This window comes from Octopus sinensis, linkage group LG30, assembly GCF_006345805.1.
Source record: "Octopus sinensis linkage group LG30, ASM634580v1, whole genome shotgun sequence".
NCBI classification, from domain to species: Eukaryota; Metazoa; Mollusca; class Cephalopoda; order Octopoda; family Octopodidae; genus Octopus; species Octopus sinensis.
Genome location: NC_043026.1, coordinates 11,352,009 through 11,377,553, shown reverse-complemented (window position 1 = coordinate 11,377,553; position 25,545 = coordinate 11,352,009). Strand labels below are relative to the sequence as shown.

At 39.8% G+C, this 25,545-nt stretch overlaps 1 protein-coding gene across 4 annotated transcripts; it reads left to right on the top strand.

Moving 5' to 3' along the window:
* Positions 1 to 318: 318 nt before the first annotated feature.
* Positions 319 to 25,053, top strand: LOC115226292 (zinc finger protein 239-like). 4 transcript variants are annotated; one of them, XM_036515432.1, is made up of 3 exons: positions 319 to 1,091; positions 18,470 to 18,938; positions 25,043 to 25,053. In XM_036515432.1, exons 1-2 carry the CDS (start codon positions 344 to 346, stop codon positions 18,898 to 18,900), a joined length of 1,179 nt encoding a protein of 392 aa, XP_036371325.1. In that variant the 5' UTR covers positions 319 to 343; the 3' UTR covers positions 18,901 to 18,938; positions 25,043 to 25,053. The 4 variants fall into 4 exon arrangements, with proteins under 4 accessions (XP_036371325.1, XP_036371327.1, XP_036371326.1 ...); XM_036515434.1 differs by lacking the exon at positions 319 to 1,091 and adding an exon at positions 13,642 to 13,762 and having other exon boundaries at positions 17,453 to 18,938; XM_036515433.1 differs by lacking the exon at positions 319 to 1,091 and adding an exon at positions 13,809 to 13,994 and having other exon boundaries at positions 17,453 to 18,938.
* Positions 25,054 to 25,545: the final 492 nt, after the last annotated feature.

Here is a 25,545-nt window from a genome sequence, read left to right as displayed (position 1 = left end):
TCTTGAAAATAGAGGGAAACGATTCAGTTGTTCAAGTGAATGTTTATTTCTATAAGAAATATACTAGAATTTGTTTTATGTATCTGCTATGTCTTATTCTGTTTTTTTCTCTACTATTTCAGAATAACAAACAACATTGGCATCTAAGAATGGTATACATCATCAATATCCTTTTTAAAGACTCAAAGGAAAATCTTATGCAGAACAAATATAACTCTCTTTATATAAATCTTTGGAATATTACAGCCAAATATTTTCCCTGAACTCAGATTGTTAACAACAATTCTTTTCTTGACTGCCTGGAATATGTACAAGACCTGGGAATTGTGGTGAGGAAAGAACAATGATGGAAAATGAATTATGTGAGAATAAGTTTAAGTCTAAATTACAGATTGAAAGCATTGATTTTTCCAGTGATAAAAAGAAACAGAGGACATCTTGTCACTGTGATATTTGTGGTAAATCATTCTCTAGAAGTGAGCACTTAGAAAGACACACAACTACTCATACTGGAGAGAAATCATATCTCTGTGATATCTGTGGTAAATCATTCACTGAAAGCGGTAGCTTAAGAATGCACAAGGATATTCATACCGGAGAGAAACCATATCGGTGTGATATTTGTGGTGAATCATTTCCTCAAAATTCTCACTTAACAAGGCACAGACATACTCATAAACGAAAAAGGCCATATCATTGTGATATCTGTGGTCAATCCTTCTATAGTAGTTCTGATTTAACTGTACACAAACGTAGTCATACGGGAGAGAAACCATATGAGTGCGAAATCTGTGGTCAATCATTCTCTCAAAGTTGTATATTAACATTACACAAACGCATTCACACAGGAGAGAAACCATTTCACTGTGATATCTGTGATAAATCATTTCCTAGAAAGGATTGCTTAATTATACACAAACGAAGTCATACAGGAGAGAAGCCATATCCCTGTGATATTTGTGATAAATCATTTCTTCACAATTCTCACTTAACAAGGCACAGGCATACACATACACGAGAGAAGCCATATGGATGTGATATCTGTGGTAAATCCTTCTCTTGTTGTGGTGATTTAACTAAACACAAACGTACTCATACAGGAGAGAAACCATATCGCTGTGATATCTGTGGTAGGTCATTCTCTCAGAGTGGTCAATTAACATTCCACAAGCGTATTCACACAGCAGAGAGACCATATCACTGCGAAATCTGTGGTAAATCATTTTCCCGGAAGGGTTGCTTAATGATACACAAACGAAGGCATTCAGGAGACAAACCATATCATTGTGATATCTGTGGTAAATCCTTCTGTACTAATGCTGAGTTAACTAGACACAAACATGTTCATACTGGAGAGAAACCAAATCACTGTGAAATCTGTGGTAAGTCGTTTCCTCGAAATGATTGTTTGGCTGTTCACAAATTAGGTCATTCAGGAGAGAAGCCAGATTACTGATATTCTGTTAAAATCATTCTCTGTAACAAGTCGATTAACTAGACCAGTAGTTTTCAACCAGGGTGGAGGCACAATGGCCCAGTGGTTAGGGCAGTGGACTTGCGGTCATAGGATCGCGGTTTCGATTCCCAGACCGGGCGTTGTGAGTGTTTATTGAGTGAAAACACCTAAAAGTTCCACGAGGCTCCGGCAGGGGATGGTGGTGATCCCTGCTGTACTCTTTCACCACAACTTTCTCTCACTCTTACTTCCTGTTTCTGTTGTACCTGTATTTCAAAGGGCCAGCCATGTCACTCTCTGTGTCACACTGAATATCCCCGAGAACTACGTTATGGGTACACGTGTCTGTAGAGTGCTCAGCCACTTACACGTTAATTTCATGAGCAGGCTGTTCCATTGATTCGGATCAACCAGAACCCTCGTCATCGTAACCGATGGAGTGCTTCCACACTTTCAACCAGGGTTCCACCAGTACAGTCCAGGGGTTCCACAAGAAGTTACAAAACTGCTAAAATCGGCAGTAATTTTTAATTCTCCTGTGCAGATATGTGTGCATAAGACTATTAAATTATTGCACAGGGGTTCCTCGAGCCAGTGGAATGTTTCCTTGGGGTTCCTTGGTGTGATATTTGTGGTGAATCATTTCCTCAAAATTCTCACTTAACTAGGCACAGACATACTCATAAACGAGAAAGGCCATATCATTGTGATATCTGTGGTCAATCCTTCTATGGTAGTTCGGATTTAACTGTACACAAACATAGTCATACGGGAGAGAAACCATATGAGTGCGAAATCTGTGGTCAATCATTCTCTCAGCAAAAAGTTTGAAAAGCACTGAACTAGACACAAACTTATTCACACAAGAGAGAAACCATATCACTTTATTATCTGTAGTAGATCATTCTATCAAAGTATTTACTTGGCATTACACAAATGTATTCACACAAGATAGTGGCCATATCACTGTCATATCTTTGGTAAATCATTCTCTTGAAATGGTTACATGTTTACTCATACTGGAGAGAAACCATATCAATTCAGGTTGTCAATGATTGTTTCAATAAATGATAAATTTATCATGTATGGTGTTTTGTATAACTTTATTTGCCTTTATTGCCCAAATTTCTGCTCTGAATTATTTTTCTTAGCTCTTATTTTTGTTTCGTTTTTGGATTTGGTTTGCAAGATTCTTTATTTGAGTTCGTGTGTTGAAACATATATATAGGAGTGGCTGTGTGGGAAGTAGCTTGCTAACCAAGCACATGGTTCCGGGTTCAGTCCCACTGTGTGACATCTTGGGCAAGTGTCTTCTGCTATAGCCCCGGGCCGATCAATGCCTTGTGAGTGGATTTGGTAGATGGAAATCGAAAGAAGCCTGTCGTATATATGTATAGGAGTGGCTGCGTGGTAAGTAGCTTGTTTACCGACCACATGGTTCCCGGTTCAGTCCCACTGCGTGGCATCTTGGGCAAGTGTCTTCTGCTATAGCCCCGGGCCAACCAATGCCTTGTGAGTGGATTTGGTAGACGGAAACTGAAAGAAGCCCGTCGTATATATGTATATATATATATGTATGTGTCTGTGTTTGTCCCCCCTAGCATTGCTTGACAACCGATGCTGGTGTGTTTACGTCCCCGTCACTTAGCAGTTCGGCAAAAAGAGACCGATAGAATAAGTACTGGGCTTACAAAGAATAAGTCCCGGGGTCGATTTGCTCGACTAAAGGCGGTGCTCCAGCATGGCCGCAGTCAAATGGCTGAAACAAGTAAAAGAAAAAGAAAAAAATGTTTGTGTATATAAATCATCATCATCATCATTTAACATCTGTTGTCTATGCTGGCAAGGATTAGATGGTTAGACCAGGGCGAGTAAACTGAGGGGCTGCATCAGACTCCAGAGTAATTTGGTACGGTTCCTATGGCTACGTGCCCTTCCTAATGCCAACCACTCCAAAAATATAATGGGCATTTTCACATGCCCCCAGTATGGTTGCCAGTCGTGTGACACTAGTACCTACCATGATTACAATTTCACTCGGTTTGAGCCCATCCCTAATCTATTTCTATCGTGGCTAATCCATGGTACAAAAGTTTTGCAACACAACTTTAGACACCGATAAGGGAAATAATGAAATGTGTGGCCGTGTGGTAAGAAGCTTGCGTCTCGACCACATGGTTCCGGGTTCAGTCCCACTGTGCAGCACCTTGGGCAAGTTTCTTCTACTGTAGCCTTCGGATTTGGTAGACAGAAGCTCAAAAAAAGCCTGTTTGTGTGTATGTATGTATGTCGGATTGTGGCTGCTGTTGCTTAGTGAGTGGGATTGACTCAGTGCACAGCCTTTCTGCAATTTAAAAAAAAATCTTCTTGCACAGGCATTGCACGATAACAACATTGATTAAGCTTCATGAAATAGCCATACTCAATAGCGAGGGGGCAGCCACCATATACATATATATATATGTGCTTTGGGGACGTAACAAACACCATCCGATCGTGGCCGTCCGCCAGCCTCATCTGGCACCTGTGTCGGTGGCACATAAAAACACCATCCGAGCGTGGCTGTTCGCCAGCCTCGTCTGGCACCTGTCGGTGGCACATAAAATCACCCACTACACTCTCGGAGTGGTTGGCGTTAGGAAGGGCATCCAGCTGTAGAAACACTGCCAGATCTGACTGGCCTGGTGCAGCCTTCGGGCTCCCCAGACCCCAGTTGAACCGTCCAACCCATGCTAGCATGGAAAACGGACGCTAAATGATGATGATGATGATATGATGATATAGGTTAATATAGGGCGTAACAAATATCAGAAAATCAAAAAAAAAATGTGTGTAATAGGTGTAAAACAACTTCCTATGAACGAATATGAAAAAAAAAATTCGCGCACGCGAAAGGGGGTGGGGGAGAGGCCTCGGAAAATTCACATCGGGAAGTTCCGAAAGCGTCTGAGGGGCTGACCCGGGCACCAAAACAAAAAAAAAATAGTGTAATATGTGTAAAACAACTTGCTCTAAACGAATATGAAAAAAAAATGCGCTCTCGAGAAAGAGGGGTGGGGGAGAGGCCTCGGAATATTTATATCGGGAATTTCCGAAAGCGTCTGAACCGGGAACAAAAACAAAAACAGCGTAATAGGTGTAAAACAACTTGCTCTAAACGACTATCATGAAAAAAATGCGCGCTCGCGAAAGGGGAGTGGGGGAGAGGCTTCGGAAATTTCACATCTTCAGTCCACGGCCTTTAAACTAAGAAAAAATAGTGTAATTGGTGTAAAACTACTTGTTCTAAACGAGTATCAAGAACACACACTCACACATGAATCATAAACTCCGTATTTCGCAAAAAAAAATAATAAAGAGAAGAAATTCTGGAAAAAGTGAAGAAATGTTGGATCTCATTCCTTGGTTAAAGCTATTTTAAACATTAAATTTATGCTTTTCTTTGAAATAGTTCAGATATATGCAATTCTTCTCACTTATTAAGATGCATTTATCAGAAAAAAAGAGACAGAAAAAATTATTATTTTGTGTCAATCCTTCCCTAATTATCCTTTATTAATTAGTTTTGGCGTGTATTTTTTTCCCAAATATATTTTTTCACCTTTACAACACTGTTTAGTAAAGCAATTAATTATCTTTATAATTTGCATATTTGACTTATTAATCAAAATTCTCTAGATGTAATATATACTAAGTAATGCATCCTTCATTTATGTGTTCCGTTCTGTATTATGCATGCGTGACTGTTTGTATGTAAGTGTGTTTAACTGTGCACATGAATGTGAATATTAAAGAACATATTTATTTACTATGATTGTTATTTTCAGAACAAATAAATCTTTTGGCTGTTATGTTATTGATGTTATTATTATTGCTAGTTAAAGGGTGGTGACTTGGCTGAATATTTTGAGTCTTGTAGTATGTAGTTGTGTTAGTCAATATTCTGAGTTCAAATCCAACTCATTTCTTTATCATCATTATCGATGGACCACTCAAAGAGGTATGTATACATTATCATTTTCGTAACATAATTTCTGTAGTATTTCAAGATGTTTCTGACACGTATTTTGATTCACATGGCGGAGATCCAACATTTCTTCACTTTTTCCAGAATTTCTTCTCTTTATTTTATTTTTTTTTGCGAAATACGGAGTCTATGATTCATGTGTGAGTGTGTGTTCTTGATACTCGTTTAGAACAAGTAGTTTTACACCAATTGCACTATTTTTTCTTAGTTTAAAGGCCGTGGACTGAAGATGTGAAATTTCCGAAGCCTCTCCCCCACCCCCCTTTCGCGAGCGCGCATTTTTTTCATGATAGTCGTTTAGAGCAAGTTGTTTTACACCTATTACGCTGTTTTTGTTTTTGTTTTTGTGCCCGGTTCAGACGCTTTCGGAAATTCCCGATATAAATATTCCACCCCCCTTTCGCGTGCGCGAATTTTTTTTTCATATTCGTTCATAGGAAGTTGTTTTACACCTATTACACACATTTTTTTTTGATTTTCTGATATTTGTTACGCCCTATATTAACCTATATATATGTGTGTGTGTGTGTGTATATATATGGCGATCCTTCGGTATAAGTACACACGTGACTTTGTTTATATTTCTGAAGATAACAGAAAGCCTTTTCTCCCACCCCTAACCCTAGCCCCCCATATGTATCCGGTACTAATACCGAAGTTACGCCATATATATATATATATATATAATATATATATATATATATATATAATTAATCAATATAGGGTGGCAAAAAATTTTGTAGAATTTTTTTGCCACCAGCGGCCTAGTGGGAAAAAATTAAATAGTCATAGACCATTTTTAAGTTCAACATCACAATCAAGGAACGGCCATAATAGGCCATTCACCCACTAGAAATAACAGCCAAAGCTTCAACCGCAAAATAACATCAATTCCGTAAACCAGGAGAAAATTAAAAAACATTTACCCTGTAATTTCTTATACGATGCACCGTTTCATCTACTGTTTAATGGTAAACTAACCTGATTAAATTAAATCAAGCCAATCTTCCATAGGCCCTTAGAATCATCAGTAAGAAATAGCCATCTTACTGATGATTCTAAGGGCCTATGGAAGATTGGCTTGATTTAATTTAATCAGGTTAGTTTACCATTAAACAGTAGATGAAACGGTGCATCGTATAAGAAATTACAGGGTAAATGTTTTTTAATTTTCTCCTGGTTTACGGAATTGATGTTATTTTGCGGTTGAAGCTTTGGCTGTTATTTCTAGTGGGTGAATGGCCTATTATGGCCGTTCCTTGATTGTGATGATATATATATATATATGTATATATATATGTATATATATATGTATATATATATGTATGTATATCTGTGTGTATGTGTGTGTGTGTGTGTGTGTGTGTGTGCGTGCGTGCGTGCGCGTGCGTGCGTTTGTGTTCCCCACCCGTCACCGCTTGGCAACCGGTGTTTGGTGTGTTTACCTCCCCGTTAACTAGTGGGTCAGCAAAAAACACCGATAGAATAAGTACTAGGCTGAAGAAATAAGTCCTGGGGTCGATTTATTCGAATAAAACTCTTCGAGGTTGTGCTCCAGCATGGCCACTGTCAAATGACTGAAACAAAAGAACAGAAGAATCGTAAAAATCCCTCGACATTGCTACCTGGGGTCCTCGTTCTTCACCTCCTGTGTCATGACTTTTTTTAGATTCTCATCTAAACTGGGAATAAAGCTTCGTTCGTTCTTTGAACTCATTTAAATCAAGATCGATATTTCAATTTTTAGAAACATATGCGGAACGAAATCATTTTGTATGTCCCGACACTGTAGCAAGCCTGTCACCGGGAAATTTACAGAATTCTACTTTTGTTTATATTTGAAATAACATTTTAATAATTCCAATACGTTCAACAATGACTCTTTGCCTATTCTGAGTTGGATTTCACAAAAAAAAAAAAAAATACCTATGTATTTTGGTCGTGGCTTAGAAACAGAATCTTAATACGTTTCGTCGTTTCTGTGTCCAAGTCGGTTTTTATAATTTCCGTCGTGAAAGTTTACTTCGACTTCAAAGGCCTTATGGAACCACCAAACCTTTCTCTTGTGTAATTCAATATATTTCACTATAAACCCTGATTAATGTAGCATAACAGGTAAGCTATGATAGTAGATATTTGAGTAAAAGTAGTTGGGTGTGAATAATGTAAAATGTCTTGATGCTGCTAATCAGACATTGATATTCTATTCTACACAAAAGCCGTTAGGGCGATCTTTCGTCTCTAGTAGACCTTTCCGTCGATTTCCGTAAAAAAATTTATTTTTTTTACATATGGGCTTGCGGGAACTTTTAAAGTAATATACATACATATACACATACACCGAGTAAAAAATTTCAGTTATCTCTTTCTTTCACACATTACTCTGTCTCTTCACACACACTAACAGAAGCACTTCACTTACACAACATACTGTCTGTCTCCCACACCCCATCAAACACACACACACACACACATGTCCATCAATGTGTCCCATGCACGGTAACTTCAAAAGAACTTCCCTCGTCATACAATCGCTTTCTCTTAGTCTCTTTCGCTCTCATTACTTCAAAAGTTCCCGCAAGCCCATATGTAAAAAAAAAAAATTTTTTTACGGAAATCGACGGAAAGGTCTACTAGAGACGAAAGATTGCCAAACTCCGTGCTGCAGACAAATTAAATTTAAATGTTGAAGAGAATCTAACGGTTTTTGTGTGTTTCTTAAATGGCTTTTAAACACCTTCCACGCTGCAATTGTGTGCACTGAAGGTTTGCGTAAAATGTTATAGGAAATGCATCCGTAGGCACAAGTGTGACATATAGGTGCAGGCGTGGCTGTATGTTCAGAAGCTTGCTTTGCAACTACTGGATCTGGGTTCAGTCCCACTGCATGGCACCCTAGGTAAGTGTCTTCTACGTACTATAGCCTCTGGCCAACCGAAGCCTTGTGGGTGGATTTCCTAGGCAGAAACTGAAAAAAGGCCAACATATATATGTGAATATAGGCGCGGGAGTGGCTGTGTGGTAAGTAGCTTGCTTACCAACCACATGGTTCCGGGTTCAGTCCCACTGCATGGCACCTTGAGCAAGTGTTTTCTACTATAGCCTCGGGCCGACCAAAGCCTTGTGAGTGGATTTGGTAGACGGAAACTGAAAGAAGCCTGTCGTATATATGTATATATATGTGTGTGTGTCTGTGTTTGTCCCACCAACATCGCTTGACAACCGATGCTGGTGTGTTTACGTCCCCGTAACTTAGCGGTTCGGCAAAAGAGACCGATAGAAAAAGTACTAGGCTTACAAAGAATAAGTTCTGGGGTTGATTTGCCCGACTAAAGGCGGTGCTCCAGCATGGCCGCAGTCAAATGACTGAAACAAATAACAGAGTAAAGAGTATATATTTATGTGTATCCCCTCCCATCACTTGACAACCAATGTTGGTCTGTTTGTGTCCCCGTAACGTAGTGGTTTGGTAAAAGAGACTAATAGAATAAGTACTTGGCTTCTCTGTCATGGTCAATGCAACGATCACATGCTACACACTTTCCTATCAAGCACTGCTGTAAACAGCAGAAGTGAGCTACAATGTTAAAACTTTGTATGCATGCACAGCAGAGTTTAGGGTCAATCTATGCCAAGTGGTTTCACTCTCTCTGCTTTAGGTTCCTTACTATGGCGACAGTCCGGATACTTATTGATCAGACCTAGTATACAACAGGCTTTCACACAGACATTGGTCTGTGTGAAAATTCACTCACAAGGCTTTGGTTAACCCAGGGCTACTGTAGAAGACCAATGGCGGTGGTGCCACACAGTGGGATTGAACCCAAGACCAAATGGTTAGAAAGCAAACTTCTTCACCGTACACTGTGTTTATACTGTACATATATTTATTTATATACACTATTATAGTATACATCTTAAAAATAGAGGCATACATTTTATTTGTTCAGGTAAATGTTTATTTCTGTAGCTTGTCTCTGTAAAAAATATACTAAAATTTATACTTTTGTATTTTAAGTATTCCTTCTATTCTTATATTCTTGTTTCTCTCCTATTTCAGAATAACAAGTAACATTGGCATCAAAGAATTGTAAAATCTGATACATCGTCAAGGAAAATGTTGTACAGAACAGATGTAACTCTCCTTATATAAATCCATGGCAAACAACTGGCAAATACATTTTTTGAACTGAGATTGGTATCAATGATTCTTTTCTTGAGTGTCTTGAATGTATACAAGCAGGATTTTCATTCAAAATACTATTGAACAGTTTTAAAAAGGAGTTTGCAACCCACATAATATATCAACAAAGATCACAATAGTATAAATATTTATTAGCACTGCCCCAACTGGCCTCCGTGCCGGTGGCACGTAAAAGCACCATCCGTTTGTGTCCGTTGCCAGCCTTGCCTGGCCCCCGTGCCGGTGGCACGTAAAAGCACCATCCGTTCGTGGCCGTTTGCCAGCACCGTCTGGCACCTGTGCAGGTGGCACGTAAAAAGCACCCACTACACTCGCGGAGTGGTTGGCGTTAGGAAGGGCATCCAGCCGTAGAAACACTGCCAGATCAGACTGGAGTCTGGTGCAGCCTTCTGGCTTCACAGACCCTAGTTGAACCGTCCAACCCATGCCAGCATGGAGAACGGACACTAAATGATGATGATGATGAAAAATGAAATAAAATATCACTGACAAGAAGATAAACATCTCGAAATTGTGGTGAGGAAATGAAAATGATGGAAAATTAATTTTGTGAGAATAAGTTTAAATTTAAAGGAAGGTGTAAAAGTATTGATTTTCCTAATGACATGAATAAAGAGAAGGGGAAAACTACATATCACTGTGATATCTGTGGTAAATCATTCTCTCGGAAGAGATGCTTAGCTGAACACAAGCATATTCATACAGGAGAGAAACCTTATCATTGTGATATCTGTGGTAACTTGTTTGCTCTAAAAGAACATTTGACTGCACACAAACGTATTCATACAGGAGAGAAGCCGTATCATTGTGTCATCTGTGGTAAATCATTCGCTCGATGTAGTAATTTAACTATACACAAACGTGTCCACACAGGAGAGAAACCATATCAGTGTGTTATCTGTGGCAAATTATTCTCTCGAAATTCTCACTTAAATTCACACAAGCGGATTCATACAGGAGATAAGCCATATCATTGTGATATCTGTGGTAAATCATTCTCTCATGTAACTAACATAGCTATACACAAACGTATTCATACAGGAGAAAAACCATATCACTGTGATATCTGTGGTAAATCGTTTTCTCATGGAACTAACATAGCTATACACAAACGTATTCACACAGGAGAAAAACCATATAACTGTGATATCTGTGGTAAATCATTCTCACAAAAAAATCAATTAACTACACACAAACGTGTTCATACTGGAGAGAAACCATATCGGTGTGATATCTGTGACAAATCATTCTCTCAAAGGACTCACTTAACAAAACATGTAGGTATTCACGTACGACTGTAACTCTATCAATATCAAAATTCTGGTTGTCAATGATGATTCCAATAAACGATTAATTTCTCTTGTATGGCATTTAATACAACTTTGTCTTTATTGTCTAGTACTTACAAACCGTCAAATTATTATGCACAGTCAAACCGTCAAACCTATGCCAGCATGGAAAGCGGACGTTAAACGACGACGACGACGATGATGTAGTTTAGGTGTGGATGCCTTGTTAAGAATCTTGCTTTCTAACCATGTAGTTTCAGGTTCAATTCCACTCTGTGGCAACTTGAGTGTCTTCTACTAAAGCACCATCTCAACCAAAACCTTGTGAAGCTATTTGATAGATGGTTCCTGAGTGAATGCCTGTAATGTGTGCCCTAGCAACGATCACACTCAGATGTGCCAATCAGTCGGTACTGTCATCGATCACATCAGTACTTACTTGTCTTTATTGCCCAGTACTTTATTGTCTAAATTAATGCTACTGTCCACTCTGAGTTATTTTCTTGGTCCATCATCACCATATAGTGTCTGTTTTCCATACCGCCATGAGTTAGACAGTTTGACAAAAAGTGGTAAGCTGGAGAGCCGCACTATGTTCCAGTCTGATTTGGCATGGTTTCTACAGCTGAATGCCCATCCTAAAACCAGCCATGCCAAGAGTGTAATCGGTGCTCTTTATGTGCCACCAGCATCAGCCACAACTATGGTCTCACATGGCTTGACAGGTCTCCTCAAGCACAGCATATCATCAAAGGTCTTGTTACTTGTCATTGCCTGTGTGAGGCCCAACATTCAAAGACCATGCTGCACCACCTTGTCCCATGGCATTTGTCATATGTATGTATGTATATATATATATATATACTCTTTTACTCTTTTACTTGTTTCAGTCATTTGACTGCGGCCATGCTGGAGCACCGTCTTTTTAGTCGAGCAAATCGACCCCGGGACTTATTCTTTGTAAGCCCAGTACTTATTCTATCGGTCTCTTTTGCCGAACCGCTAAGTGACAGGGACGTAAACACACCAGCATCGGTTGTCAAGCAATGTTGGGGAGACAAATACAGACACACACACACATATATATATATATATATACATATATACGACAGGCTTCTTTCAGTTTCCGTCTACCAAATCCACTCACAAGGCATTGGTCGGCCCGGGGCTATAGCAGAAGACACTTGCCCAAGATGCCACGCAGTGGGACTGAATCCGGAACCATGTGGTTGGTTAGCAAGCTACTTACCACACAGCCACTCCTAAGTTTAAGGCAAAAAAGATCTGATCACATTCATATTCTTGAGAAACATTTTGAGCACGGTACAAATTTCCCCAGTGCCGCCTTGACTGGCTTCTGTGCTGGTGGCACGTAAAAAGCACCAACCGATCGTGGCTGCTGCCAGCCTCCCCTGGCACCTGTGCCGGTGGCACAGAAAAAACACCCACTACACTCACGGAGTGGTTGGCGTTAGGAAGGGCATCCAGCTGTAGAAACACTGCCAGATCAGACTGGAGCCTGGTGCAGCCTCCTGGCTTCCCAGACCCCGGTCGAACCATCCAACCCATGCCAGCATGAAAAACGGACGTTAAATGGTGATGATGATGATGATGAAGTTCAACAACAGAACGACAAACTAAGCGTCTAGTAGCCAACTTGGTGATGTTTTGGATTTTGTCATGTAGACTCTTGTGATGAAGCTTGGTGCCTTCCTTGCCACATCCAGACGTGATGGTCAGGAGGAGAAAGATAGAGAAAAGACGCAGTAAGAAGGCGCAGGAGTGGCTGTGTGGTAAGTAGCTTGCTAACCAACCACATGGCTCCGGGTTCAGTCCCACTGCGTGGCATCTTGGGCAAGTGTCTTCTGCTATAGCCCCGGGCCGACCAATGCCTTGTGAGTGGATTTGGTAGACGGAAACTGAAAGAAGCCTGTCGTATATATGTATATATATATAAGTGTGTGTGTATATGTTTGTGTGTCTGTGTTTGTCCCCCTAGCATTGCTTGACAACCGATGCTGGTGTGTTTACGTCCCCGTCACTTAGCGGTTCGGCAAAAGAGACCGATAGAATAAGTACTGGGCTTACAAAGAATAAGTCCCGGGGTCGATTTGCTCGACTAAAGGCGGTGCTCCAGCATGGCCGCTGTCAAATGACTGAAACAAGTAAAAGAAGAAGAAAGATAAAAAGTAAAAAGATTTTTTTAGTATAAATAAAATGCCAAAATGAAAAACAATTTGTCATAATTTTTTTAAAATGTGGATCTTTTCAGTTTGAATGGCAGTTTTTTTCTAGTGGTGTCATATGAAATTGTCACCCATAAGTATGACCCTAGTATCGATCTATTGCATTTCAATCTGTTTTAGGGTTAGGGGTGGGGGGAAGGGTATCTTTTTTTCTTCACAAATGTAAATAAACCCAATCTGTTTCTTAAACGAGGGACATATTCACACGGCACAGAATGTTTTCACCTCAATAGACGTCATAGATTGGTTGAAATTGCAGAAATTGAAGAGAAAATAACCCAACAAATATCTTACAAGCTATAGAATTTTCTCAATAAAGCCAAGAGAAAAAGCTGTTTTATGTAACACATTCTACAAGTATACGAAGTTTAAAAGTGTTTAGTTACGTGGAAATTATTTTTAAAAACTGCAGTTCAAACCGAAAAGATCGCTGTTAAAGGCACAGACACCGCAAACGTCTCAGGAATGGTTCGCTGACGAGTCACGGATCCAGCTGAATTTATCGTTCGAGTCTTTCATTCCCAATCTTTGATTATTGAGGTGAATCTATACATTTCATGCTGTTTATTTTTACTTCTGATAATTTATTGTTCTAAGGGGATATTTGAAACATATAACATTACATAAACCATTTTCTTTCCTTGTTTCACTTCAATTTCACTAGGTAAAACAAGCGGTATGGAGAAAACGAAACGGACTAAAAACCTCGGGATATTGTCACCCAATGTCCTTTTTCCATTTGTAGTACTTACTTTTGAGAAACACATTTAAAGTGGGAATGATTCTTCATTTGTTCTTTGAACACTTTTAAAGTTCGATCGATACTTCATTATTTTCCAGAAAAATATTTAGAATCCAACACTGTTACAAGTCTGTCGGACATCGCAGATAGAGAAATTCATAGAATCCCTTTGTTTTAGTATTTTAAGTAAGATTTTAAAAAACATCGAGTACATTTAATAGCGAGTGTTTTTTATATATATATATATATTGGAAGGTTTGGAGATGATGTACAGGTATTATATATTAGAAGAAATGAGGTAATCAGAAGATCGGATGGTTCATGTTTATAGATATTTATTTATATATTACATTTTTTACATATATATATATCATATCATTCAGATTATTAGCGCTTTCTCCCATTCCAGTGGGGTTTTCAAATCAAATCCTATATATATATATATATATATACTTCTTGATTAATCTTTTACAAATAATACATTTATATTTTTCTTGGTGCTTGTTCGCCGTTTGTGTTTCCGAGCCGATTTTTGTAATTTCTATTGTTAGCAATTTACTTCTTGCTTAAATTCTGTCGGGAATAAGATCTGCTTCAAGGTATTTCACTACAATCACAGATTTATGCAGTATAACAGGTAAGATGTAACAATACAGACTGGCAGTACCTGTGGGAATTCCATGGTTATTTTCAACACTGTATATTTCTCTGAAACATTTGAATGTTTAGAAGATATGAATCTCCAAAGAGGCAGTAATTGAAGGGCAATCTATCTATATGAAAAATCGTGGGGGAAAAATGTTCATGAAACACGGGAAAATTCATAGGAAGGGCAAAGTTTTGCAGTTTTATTTTTCGAGGGACTTTAAAATGGTTAATGGGTTTTTTTTTGCACTTTTGGTCATCCTATTCATAAATAATGCGTTGTTTATGTGTGACAGAAGAGGACTGGAGTATGGTAGCAGAGGAATAGACCCGACGAAAGCCTCCTTAAGTCGATCAACACTAGCAATCTCCCATGATTGTTCAAAGCCAAATACCTATTTCTTTATTACCCATAAGGGGCTAAACATAGAGGGGACAGACATAGGTATTAAGTCGATTACATCGACTCCAGTGCGTAACTGGTACTTAATTTATCGACCCCGAAAGGACGAAAGGCAAAGTCGACCTCGGCGGAATTTGAACCCACAACGTAACGGCAGACGAAATACCGCAAAGCATTTCGCCCGACCTGCTAACGATTCTGCCAGCTCGCCACCGTTCAAAGCCAAATACCTTTAACATACTATACTGGCCGGAATAAACTGTCTGCAAGGGATGCTTAACTGCTATGTTGAATTTAAATACGTGAGTCCCTGTATTGATATTGCGTTGAAGAAAAGTCGGCGGAGGTAAAGAATATGCACACCACCCATTTTCGGAGTAACCCTAACCCTAGACACCGGGTGTGCGTATTCTTTACCTTTGTTTGAAAGTCTATCGACTGCTGTCTCGTTATTAACACAGGTAACTCCACCAGGTAATTTCGCAGTTGATAAATATAGTGTGTAGTGTCAGCTTAGACATTGGATTTTTCCACTTCGCAGGGCAACTTCCCTGAATTCTTTTAATTGATTACACACACACACACACATACGTCGAGCTGGTAGAAACGTTAGCACGCCGGGCGAAATGCTTAGTAGTATTTCGTCTGCCGTTACGTTCTGAGTTCAAATTCCGCCGAGGTCGACTTTGCCTTTCATCCTTTCGGGGTCGATTAAATAAGTACCAGTTACGCACTGGGGTCGATATAATCGACTTAATCCGTTTGTCCCCTCTGTGTTTAGCCCCCTGTGGGTAGTAAAGAAATAGTAAGTGCATGACTTAATCGTTAGGGTCTTGGACTCACAATCGTGATGCCATGGTTTCGATTCCCAGGCCGGGTAGTGTGTTGTAGTCTCGTGCAAAACACTTCATTTCTCATTGCTCTGATGCATGGGCACGCTTATATGCATCTGTAGACGCAATGTCGATTTGTTGGGGGGAGTGATCTCATGTGAACACAAATATTTGATTACTATATACAATGCGTCTGTGTAGGTTGTTCAGCAGGAAATTGCAGAACCAACATCTATGGTGTAACGATGGAAGAGTTTGGCGACGGACTTGGTAAACACCCACAAGGTTATCAACCACCTCACCAACAACAACACTGAACACCTTTTTGATCTCCATGTGTCCAACACACGTGGACATGCCTACAAAGTCAGAAAGCAGCACAGCTCCCATGACTTTCGGAAACATTTCTTCACGCTCAGAGTTGCTGAAGCATGGAATAAACTGCCTGCGTCAGTTGTTGACTGCCATGACACTGCATCTTTTAAGGCCCTCATGCTTTCCGAAATCCGCCGAAACTACACCTGATTATATATACACTTTAGATGAGTTGTAGTGCACCTGAGCACTGTACACAATGTTTATTATTATTATTATTATTATTATTATTATAATACAAACACACACACACATTACAAGCATTCACTCAGACACCATCTATCATATAGCTTCGCAAGGCTTTGGTTGAGATGGGGCTTTAGTAGAAGACACTTGCCCAAGTTGCCACAGAGTGGAATTGAACCTGAAACTACATGGTTAGAAAGCAAGATTCTTAACAATGCCTCCACACCTATACTACATCATCATCGTCGTCGTCGTCATCGTTTAATGTCTGCTTTCCATGCTGGCATAGGTTTGACGGTTTGACTGAGGACTGGTGAGCCAGAAGGCTGCACCAGGCTCAATCTGATCTAGCAAAGTTTCTACAGCTAGATGCCCATCCTAGCACCAACCACTCTGAGAGTGTAGTGGGTACTTTTATGTGCCACTGACATGAGGGCCAGTGAGGCAGTTCTAGCAATGGCTATGCTCAAAAGGTGTATTTTACATGTTACCTGCACGGGAGCCGGTCTGGTGGCACTGGTAACGACCACTTTCGAATGTTGATTTTCGCGTGTCACTGGCACATGTGCCAGTAAGGCAACGCTGGCAATGATCATGCTCGAATGGTACTTTTTACGTGCCACCGGCATGGGAGCCAATCCGTGGCCCTAGCAATGATTATGCTCAGATGTGCTTTTAAAGTTCCACTGGCATAAATGCCAGTCAGTCGGTACTGTCATCGGTCACATCAGTGATTTTGATTTCACCTGCCTCAATAGGTCTTCACAAGCAAGTTTATTGTCCAATGAATGAGGGGTAATCATAAGTGGGCTGGTTACACCCATGGGCTATGGTCTCACTTGGCTTGTCAGGTCTTCTCAAACACAGCACATATTTATTCATCTACACTGTTATAATACACATCTTAGAAATAGAGGTGACCAGTTCAATTGTTCAGGTAAATGTTTATTTCTTCAACTTATCTCTATAAGAAATATTCTAAAATTTATTCTGTTGTATTTTAAGTATCTTCTGTATCTTACACTGTTGTTTCTCTTCTATTTCAGAATAACCAGTGACATTTGCATCAAAGAATTGTGTACATCAGATACGTCATCAATGTTTATCTTTTAAAGACTCAAAGAAAAAGTTTTGCTGAACTTACATATCGTTCTGTGGCAAATTGATAATATTTTTTCTCTGGATTAAGATCGATAGTATTAATTCTTTACTTAGTTGTCTGGAATGTGAACAAGATGACTTTGCATTTGACTTAAACTTGGACAGACTTAAAAAAAGTTTAACACCCACATCAGATATTGACAAAGATCACGGTAGTAGAAGTAGTTAATAGGAATAACATAAATAAATGTGAAGAAGATAAACATCTCTATGTTGTTGTGATAACAAAAAAAGAACAATGGAAAATGAATTGTGTGTGAACAAGTCTCAACTTAAGACAGTTAAAAGTATTGATTTCCCTAGTGACATGAATAAAAAGAAAGGGAAAACATCATACAACTGTGATGTTTGTGGGAAATCATTCTTAAAAAGTCATTACTTAACAATACACACACGTACCCATACGGGAGAGAAACCCTATCAGTGTGATATCTGTGGTGATTCATTCACTAGATGTAGTATTTTGATTAATCATAAACGTATTCACACAGGAGAGAAACCATATCAGTGTGATGTCTGTGGCAAATCATTCACTCAAGGTTCTGGTTTAACTAGACACAAGCAAATTCATACAAGAAGGAAGCTAAATCCCTGTGGTATCTGTGATAAGCCATTCTCTGAAGGTTGTGGTTTAACTAGTCATGAGCATACTCACACGGGAGAGAAACCATACCAGTGTGACATCTGTGGTAAAAAGTTCTCTCGAAACATTAATTTAACGATACACATGCGAAGTCATACAGGAGAGAAGCCATATGAGTGTGAAATCTGTGGTAAATCCTTTTCTCAGATAAGCAACTTGGCTATGCACAAACGGATTCACACAGGAGAGAAACCATATCACTGTGACATCTGTGGTAAATTGTTCTCCCAGAGTGGTGACTTAACTGTACACGTACGGGTTCACACGGGAGAGAGACCGTATAAGTGTGATATCTGTGGTAAATCATTCTCTCGAAAAGATCGCTTAGGTGAACACAAACAAATTCATATGGGGAAGCCATATCTCTGTGATGTCTGTGGTAAATCATTCTCTCAAAGTGATTGTTTGGCTGAACACAAGCAAAGCCACACACGAAAGAAACCATATTCCTGTGATATCTGTGGTAAATCATTCTCTCGAAACGGTCACCTAACTTCACACATATTTACTCATACAGGAGAGAAACCATATCAGTGTGTTACCTGTGGTAAATCTTTCTCTAGAACAAGTGAGTTAACTATACACGTACGTATTCATACAGGAGAGAAACCATACCAGTGTTATATCTGTGGCGACACATTCCCTCAAAGGATTCACTTAAAAAAACATGCAAGTATTCATATACAATAGTAATTGTATCAATGTAAAAATTCAGGTTTCAATAAATGGTGAATTTATATTGTACAATATTTCATATAAACTTTATTGTGTAGATTCCTGCAAATGTTTACCCTGAGTTATTTTACTTAACTTCTTTTTGTTCTTCATTTTATATATGTCGCAGGAGTGGCTGTGTGGTAAGTAGCTTGCTTACCAACCACATGGTTCCGGGTTCAGTCCCACTGCGTGGCATCTTGGGCAAGTGTCTTCTGCTATAGCCTCGGGCCGACCAATGCCTTGTGAGTGGATTTGGTAGACGGAAACTGAAAAGAAGCCCGTCGTATATATATATATATATATGGCTGTGTGGTAAGTAGCTTGCTTACCAACCACATGGATCCGGGTTCAGTCCCACTGCGTGGCACCTTGGGCAAGTGTCTTCTACTATAGAGTGGATTTGGTAGACGGAAACTGAAAGAAGCCTGTCGTATATATATATATATATGTATGTGTGTCTGTGTCTGTCCCCCTAGCATTGCTTGACAACCGATGCTGGTGTTTTTATGTCCCCGTCACTTAGCAGTTCGGCAAAAAGAGACCGATAGAATAAGTACTGGGCTTACAAAGAATAAGTCCTGGGGTCGAGTTGTTCGATTAAAGGCGGTGCTCCAGCATGGCCGCAGTCAAATGACTGAAACAAGTAAAAGAGAGATGTCAGGATGGAGAAGGTCTTTGACACCATCCGTCAATCTCATATCTTGTGGTTGGTGAGAACCATTCAAGCCATGTTCTGTGGTGCTGTCAATAAAGTGAAACTCAGCAATGAGTATAGCAATGAATTTATTGGGTTGTCTGGAAAGTTTGTGCCGATTTATAGCAGCTTACCTTTCGACTTATTTTAGAACATGGTTTGAGTCCATAAAATAGGATTTGACTACACCTCCGTTTAGAGCCCAGTTTAAGCTAGCTGTGCTTATCTCTCAAGATATTGGGTTGTCCGGAAAGTTTGTGCCGATTTATAGTAGCTTACCTTTCGACTTATTTTAGAACATGGTTTGAGTCCATAAAATAGGATTTGACTACACCTCCATTTAGAGCCCAGTTTAAGCTAGCTGTGCTTATCTCTCAAGATATTGGGTTGTCCGGAAAGTTTGTGCCGATTTATAGTAGCTTACCTTTCGACTTATTTTAGAACATGGTTTGAGTCCATAAAATAGGATTTGACTACACCTCCGTTTAGAGCACAGTTTAAGCTATCTTTTCGTAGAAGAAGGTTTATGTTCCTATAATCTGTGTTAATTCTGTAACCCTTTAAAATGGAAGATAAGAAAGTTCATTTTTGGCACTTGATGCTTTGGGAACCAGACAAAAATTGCTGCAGTTTGGCTGGGATGTGTTACCCCACACTCCATATTCACCAGATATTGCTCCTTCGGATTTCCACTTATTCAGGTCTCTGCAGAATAGTCTTAATGGTAAAAATTTCAATTCCTTGGATGATGTAAAAATATACCTTGATGAATTCTTTGCCATGAAACCACCTCAATTCTGGGAAGAGGGTATTTTCAAGTTAAAGGAAAGATGGAGACACATTGTGCAGCAAAATGGTTCATATTTCGTTGATTAAAAATGTAATGGCAAGTATTTATTGACCTTTTTTCTTTCCTTTAAAAATCGGCACAAACTTTCTGGACAACCCAATAGTTTGCAGATAGGAGCTCAGTACTTACTTTGGAATCCTTAATAAAGACATCCCGAAGAGAAATCTAGTCATTGTTATATTTGTCATTAAAGTTTCTTACCGTTCATCTTTCAGCATGGTTGAACAACCAATTCCAACCAGTTGAGGTTCACAGCTGGCAGAAACGTTAGCAAGCCGGGCGAAATGCTTAGCGGTATTTCGTCTGCCGTTACGTTCTGAGTTCAAATTCCGCCGAGGTCGACTTTGCCTTTCATCCTTTTGGGGTCGATAAATTAAGAACCAGTTACACACTAGGGTCAATGTAATCAACTTAATCCGTTTGTCTGCCCTTGTTTGTCCTCTGTGTTTAGCCCTTTGTGGGTAGTAAAGAAATAGGCATTTCGTCTGCTGCCACGTTCTGAGTTCAAATTCCGCCAAGGTCGACTTTGCCTTTCATCCTTTCAGGGTTGATAAATTAAGTACCAGTTACGCACTGGGGTCGATGTAATCGACTTAATCCGTTTGTCTGTCCTTGTTTGTCCCCTCTATGTTTAGCCCCTTGTGGGTTGTAATGAAATAGGTTGTACTTGTCCTTTTGATGGCTGAGTACAAAAAGGGGTTCAAGGGTCACCAATTCACCCTTGTACACCAATCCATCACACGATTATCCATTCACAGCTGAGTAGATTGGAGCAATGTAAAATGTAGTGTTTTGCTTAAGAATACAGTGAACAGCCAGTCTATGAATTGGAACCATGATCTTGCATTCATAAGTGCAACACCCTAACCACCAGGCCATGTGCCTTCATAATTTGGATGATTGTGGATTGTTTTGATGTCTTTCGCCCTTTGACAGGTTTTGTTTTTTGTCTTGCAGGATGTCCCACTACGTGACACCTTGGGCAAGTGTCTTCTGCTATACCCTCGGGCCAACCAAGGCCTTGTGAGTGGATTTGGTAGACGGAAACTGAAAGAAACCCATCGTGTATACGTATATATGTGTGTGTGTTTATCTCCTAACATCACTTGACAACTGATGCTGGTGTGTTTGCGTCCCCGTAACTTAGCGGTTCGGCAAAAGGGACCTGATAGAATAAGTACTAGGCTTACAAAGAATAAGTCCCGGGGTTGATTTGCTCGACTAAAGGTGGTGCTTTTGAAGAGTTGTGCAAAATAGCTTGCTTACGAACCAGATGGTTCCAGGTTCAGTCCCACTGCGTGGCACCTTGGATGAGTGTTTTCTGCTATAGCCTCGGGGCTGACCAAAGCCTCGTGAGTGGATTTGGTAGACGGAAACTGAAAGAAGCCCATCGTATATATGTGTGTGTGTTTGTCCCCCAACATCACTTGACAACTGATGCTGGTGCTTTTGCGTCCCCGTAACTTAGCGGTTTGGCAAAAGGGACCCGATAGAATAAGTACTAGGCTTACAAAGAATAAGTCCCGGGGTCGATTTGCTTGACTAAAGGCGGTGCTTTTAAAGAGTTGTTGTGCAAAAAACACTTTATTTGGTAGCTGAAAGATTATTGAATCTTTTGATACCTCATGAATCAAAAGTGGCATCTCAGTTTTCTAATCTATAAGGAACAGACATAGACACACACACAAACTTTGTTTTATTATATAAGATACACAAGGGGATACTGAAAAAGTTCCAGGTTTCAAGGGTCTAGTGAAAGGTCTGATTGGAAGTTTAACCTTCCAAGTTCTTTTACAGGACTTGGAAAAACTGAAGGAACACTCAATATGTATGTGAATCTGAGAGGAGAAAAAAAATCATAATAAACTGATCCTCCTGGAGTTTCTTTATCCAAAGCCAGGAACTTTTCAGCACCCCACCCCCATACATGTGCATCTCTCTCTCTCTCTCTCTATCTATATATATATATATATCACGTGACCGACCAGACCATCAGATGTTGCAACACATCACTGGTCACAATGCGTTTGCATTGTTTTAGCCTTCGAGTGACGCCACCCCGCTGGCTAAGTGAGCAGGCCAACAGAAGAGTGAGAGAAAGAGTGGTGAAAGAGTACAGCAGGGATCACCACCCCTTGCCGGAGCCTTGTGGAGCTTTAAGGTGTTTTCGCTCAATAAACAAACACAACGCCCGGTTTGGGAATCGAAACAGCGATCCTGCGACTGCGAGTCCGCTGCCCTAACCACTAGGCCATTGCGCCTCCACTATATATATATATATATAAAATAAGTTCAGGGTGAATGCTTGATAAATGTAAGCACCTGTATATGCCAGCTAGTGGTATAGGTGATAGGATATATGTATCAAAAGAAAAACAGGACGCAAAGGATTGTGGTACATATGTTTCGGGCTTTATTGAACAACTTATATCAATGCATAATTGATATAACAGGTAGGTCAAAAGCCTTCTTCAGCCGCGTACAATTACCACACCAAAGACATGTATCACATTATAGCAGGTTTGAGAAACAGTATGGACGATTTGTTTTGGTGTCTCGCAATGCCATATACGCCTATGAGGATTTACTTTCCCAATGAAACTCAGTTTTTTCCCAAACTTTTTCTCAAACCCTCTATAATGTGATACATGTCTTTGGTGTGGTAATTGTACGCGGCTGAAGAAGGCTTTTGATCTATCTGTTATATCAATTATGCATTGATATAGGAATAAGTTGTTCAATAAAGCCCGAAACATATGTACCGCAAAATCCTTTGCGTCGCGTCCTGTTTTTCTTTTGATACATATATATATAAATTAAATTAGAGATAAAACCACTATTAGGTAAATCAAACAGTGAAAAACATAAATCAAAACATAAAAATAAAAATATACAAAATATATAAAATATAAAATTCAAAAATTAAAATTATTTAAATTTAAAATTAAAATTATTAATTTATATATATATATTTTTTATTAAATATATATAACTATCAAAAAGTATTAAAAAGCTTAATATAAGATAAAAAGTATATATATATATACTTTATTTAAAGCAGCAGAAAATTCAACAAAACCTATTACTCTGAGTTTCCCGTTGCCGTTCATCGGACAATTTTTGCTAGAAAAAACTAGCAAAAACTGTCCAACGAACGGAAACGTGAAACTCAGAGTAACAGGTTTTGTTGAATTTTCTGCCGCTTTAAATGAAGCATATTACTCTACCACTTGTATTTGAGTACTCTTTTTTCCACCTTGTTTCACATTTATGTGTTTACTCCGGTATATATACACAGGGTTGGCTAAAAGTCACCTGACAGTAAATCAATATTCAATAAATACTTAATATTCAATTTTATTTATTCGTTCCAATTATGAATGTTTAATAATAATAGAATGCTGTGAGTTAAAAATCATTTTTTTTTTCAACATTCATGTATTTATTAGCGAAGTCTCAGTATAATTTTTAACCCAGTTTACATTTATTTGCCAACTACAAGTTTAGTATGTAAAGTAAAGTTCCTTCCTGAATCATATAGATTCGTAGCACTGCTTTCCTGGTTCCTATATATTCCCCACTGGAATGGAACGTCAGTCCATTGTAGAATTACTCGTTTTTGCCAGCTGAGTAGACTAGGGTAACATGAAATGAAAGGTTTTGCTCAAGAACACAATGCGTTGCCCAGTCCAGGAATTGAAACCACAATCTTACGAGTCCAACACCCCTAACCATCACACAAATTTATAATCCACAAAAATGATTTCCCAAATACCTCAGTGAAAGGACTGCTCTCAAACAAATGCACTTCTTTAGATGACAAACTCATAATTCAAAGAGAATGATTTCCGACATATTTCATCATATTTTTCAATATTTGTTGCAAGGAGTCGAAAACATTTTGGTTTGTTTGTTTTGTTTTGTTCCTTCTCGAGCCATGCCTGGCTAATAAGGGCCGGTTTCCCGGTTTCTAGGCGTATAGGTTCCCCACCTGGACGGGACGCAAGTCCATCGCAGGTGAGCTGCAAGATGCAGGAGGAAAGAGTGAGAGAAAGTTGTGGCGAAAGAGTCAGCAGAAGTTTGCCATTATCTTCTGCCGGAGCCGCGTGGAGCTTAGGTGTTTCGCTCATAAACACACACATCACCCAGTCTGAGATTTGAACCCACGATCCCTTGACCGCGAGTTCGCTGCTCTAACCACTAGGCTATGTGCCTCCACAAAACAAAACAGTACCTTCTCGAGCCATGCCTGGCTCATAAGGGCCGGTTTCCTGGTTTCTTGGCATATAGGTTCCCCACCTGGACAGGACGCCAGTCCATCGCAGGTGAGCTGCAAGATGCAGGAGGAAAGAGTGAGAGAAAGTTGTGGCAAAAGAGTCAGCAGAAGTTCGCCATTACCTTCTGCCGGAGCCGCTTGGAGCTTAGGTGTTTCGCTCATAAACACACACATCGCCCGGTCTGAGATTTGAACCCACGATCCCTCGGCCACGTGTCCACTGCTCTAACCACTAAGCCATGTGCCTCTACTACATTATCATGTAGCATATGTTTTCTATGTCAGCCTGTGTAAGATAGTTTGAATGGAACTGGTAAGCTGGAGAGTTGCACTGGGTTCCAGTCTGATTTTGGCTTGGTTTTTATGGCTGGATGCCCTTCCTAATGCCAACCATTCCACAGAGTGTACAGTTTACCTTTTGCGTGTCACTGGCACAGGTGCCTTTTACATCTCACCGGCATGGGTGCATTCTATGTGTTACAGGCACAGGTGCCTTTCATGTGCCATCAGCATGGGTGTCTTTCACGTCACCAGCACAGGTGCCTTTTATGCGTCACAGGCACAGGTGCCTTTCATGTGCCATCAGCATGGGTGTCTTTCACGTCACCAGCACAGGTGCCTTCCATGTGTCACAGGCACAGGTGCCTTTCATGTGCCATCAGCATGGGTGTCTTTCACGTCACCAGCACAGGTGCCTTCCATGTGTCACAGGCACAGGTGCCTTTCATGTGCCATCAGCATGGGTGTCTTTCACGTCACCAGCACAGGTGCCTTTTATGCGTCACAGGCACAGGTGCC